General features: G+C 43.0%; 1 protein-coding gene across 1 annotated transcript in view; it reads right to left on the minus strand.

Annotated features, from left to right (window-relative positions):
* Positions 1-71: 71 nt before the first annotated feature.
* LOC106821105 overlaps positions 72-2,172 on the minus strand; it is an 11,601-nt gene continuing 9,500 nt past the window's right edge. Inside the window, exons 5-9 of the mRNA XM_014825768.1 lie at positions 1,695-1,853; positions 1,310-1,391; positions 1,035-1,153; positions 623-807; positions 72-310 (exon numbers count right to left, since the gene is read on the minus strand). Coding sequence (XP_014681254.1) covers positions 102-310; positions 623-807; positions 1,035-1,153; positions 1,310-1,391; positions 1,695-1,853 — 754 coding nt within the window. The 3' untranslated portion in view covers positions 72-101. The remainder of the gene's footprint in view (positions 311-622; positions 808-1,034; positions 1,154-1,309; positions 1,392-1,694; positions 1,854-2,172) is intronic.

Here is a 2,172-nt window from a genome sequence, read left to right on the forward strand (position 1 = left end):
GAGAAGTAAAGATAGGACCAGATTTTCCTTGAGCAATTTAATCATATTATTGTTATTTGGTTGAGAGAGAGAGAGAGAGAGAGACGTTCTCCCGTCTCACCTCACAAATCGACAGACACGTGGTCTTGCCTCGCCTTATAAGGAAGCACCTTGAGCGTGATAGTTTGCTTGTCCTCCAGCATCTGATAGACGTCATCAAGGGACATGCCGCGCAGCGTTCGGCCGTCAGCTCTCAGTATCTCATCTCCCACCTCCAGAAGTCCGCTGAGTAGCTTACCATGCTCCGGCAGAAATCGCGACACGAATATGCCTGTCGAGACACCGGAATCGGTGTAATTAAGCCATTATGGCATGCTCCGGCAGAAGTCATGACACGAATATATCCATCGAGAGACCGAAGTGGGAGTTTGGAATCAAGGCACACATACTATAAGTTATAACATCCATGAGGTGTAATAATAGCATTCAAGACATAAATAGTAATTAGTTTGTTGGACAGGAATTCGGTAATCGTTTACCATGCCATGCATCAAAATAAGAATAATGTTAAAAAATTCCCAAACGATTGTTTCAGTCAAATCTTATGTCAAAGACACGAGCGACACGATGCGGAGTGAGTTACCTATGCCGTCCTCGGTGTTTGCCTGTGCGACGTAAAATCCGTACGGTCCCGTGAAGGGTCGCGTAAGCTCGACATATTGCGTGCCGTCGGGATTTATAGCTACCAAGCTGCCTACGACCCTGCCTGGACTCATCATCATAATGTGGTCACCATGCTTGTAGTGGTGCTTGCTGAGCATCGACTTTCTGTTGGCGAACGAAGACAGAAGATTAGTGTTCCAGATCACTGGAAGTATGCTTGCGTTATTGTTCATTTTTGAAGATAAAAGTTTTGCATGTCAAACTGGCTACATAAAACAATAACATGGTATCATACACGTGATCATATACTATTACTTAGCAGTTCATCTTTGCTCAATTATGAGAATCAACAAGAAATGTAAATACACTTCTCACTAGATGGCAGCACATACCTTTCAGTTGGCTTTGGTGCATCGTGTAGAACGCCATCGTCGAGATACAGACTCGACCGATCTCGCTGCGTCTTTTTTCTCTTGTAGAATAAATCTTTGACAAATGACATCTTCAACCCCTGCAAAGACATTTTTGATTAATGCTAGATGTTCGGATATACAGTGTAAATAAATTACATGTAACAGGTTAGGTGCTGTTAATAATAAATCACTTACAGTGTGGATTAATTTAGGTAGCAAGAGCGACGAGCTTTGATTAGCGATCGTTTCTATACCTTTGCCTGTTTCGCCTTGTCACTAATGCTTGTGCGAAAGGAGTGTGACACAGACCGCTCCTGTTGCAGTCCATTGCTAATACTGAAACATTTAAGAACACTTAACTGCATTTTTTTTTTTGCATTAAGCAGTGAAATATCAGATGAGCTTAGTTAACGTCGTGCTCAGTCTTCTTGGTCAGTGGCAGCAAAATAACATGCTTGTCAATAATAGTTAATACCACTAAATACATCGCAGTGTTACTAAACTGTGCCTTAGGTAAACATGAGTATTATGAAATATTGCTATCAAATCAATACCAATGTATACTTACATTACTACATAAAAATGCAAACGATCGTGTCAGCAGATTTATTTAGCAAAGTGTGATTACTACTGACATACCTGTGGGAAGTAACTGTGCTGTCGTGCGACCTTGCAGTGCCCTCCACGTTCTGTCTCTCGGGTAAGGGTGGGGGCTGCTCGCGAGGAAGGGAGGGCGCCACGTCCGTCAACCTTCGCACGTCTGCTCCTCCGTTAGCAGCTACAGGAGCTGGTGTCGAGGATGGAGACGTGTTGCCGGTGCTCACTGGCTTCCGAGGCGTCTTCTTGCTTCGGTCTACCATGGCGTAGACCGGTTCTGAACGCACTTTCTGACCTTCAAACATGGGCAAAGGTAAAGCACCACCTATTCACCAACCAATTGACAATACTGCATAGGATCCTTATATATAACAGGGTTAATTTTTACTCAACCGTGAAGATTGGAAACGTACGATGGCAATATGAAAATTATAAAAACATATATGACAATAGAAACAACTATGGTGCTATGGACTGCATTCACACAGTGCCTCATATTCAAATAAATTCTTTATGCGGG

This window comes from Priapulus caudatus, unplaced genomic scaffold (assembly GCF_000485595.1).
Source record: "Priapulus caudatus unplaced genomic scaffold, Priapulus_caudatus-5.0.1 Scaffold58, whole genome shotgun sequence".
NCBI classification, from domain to species: domain Eukaryota; kingdom Metazoa; phylum Priapulida; class Priapulimorpha; order Priapulimorphida; family Priapulidae; genus Priapulus; species Priapulus caudatus.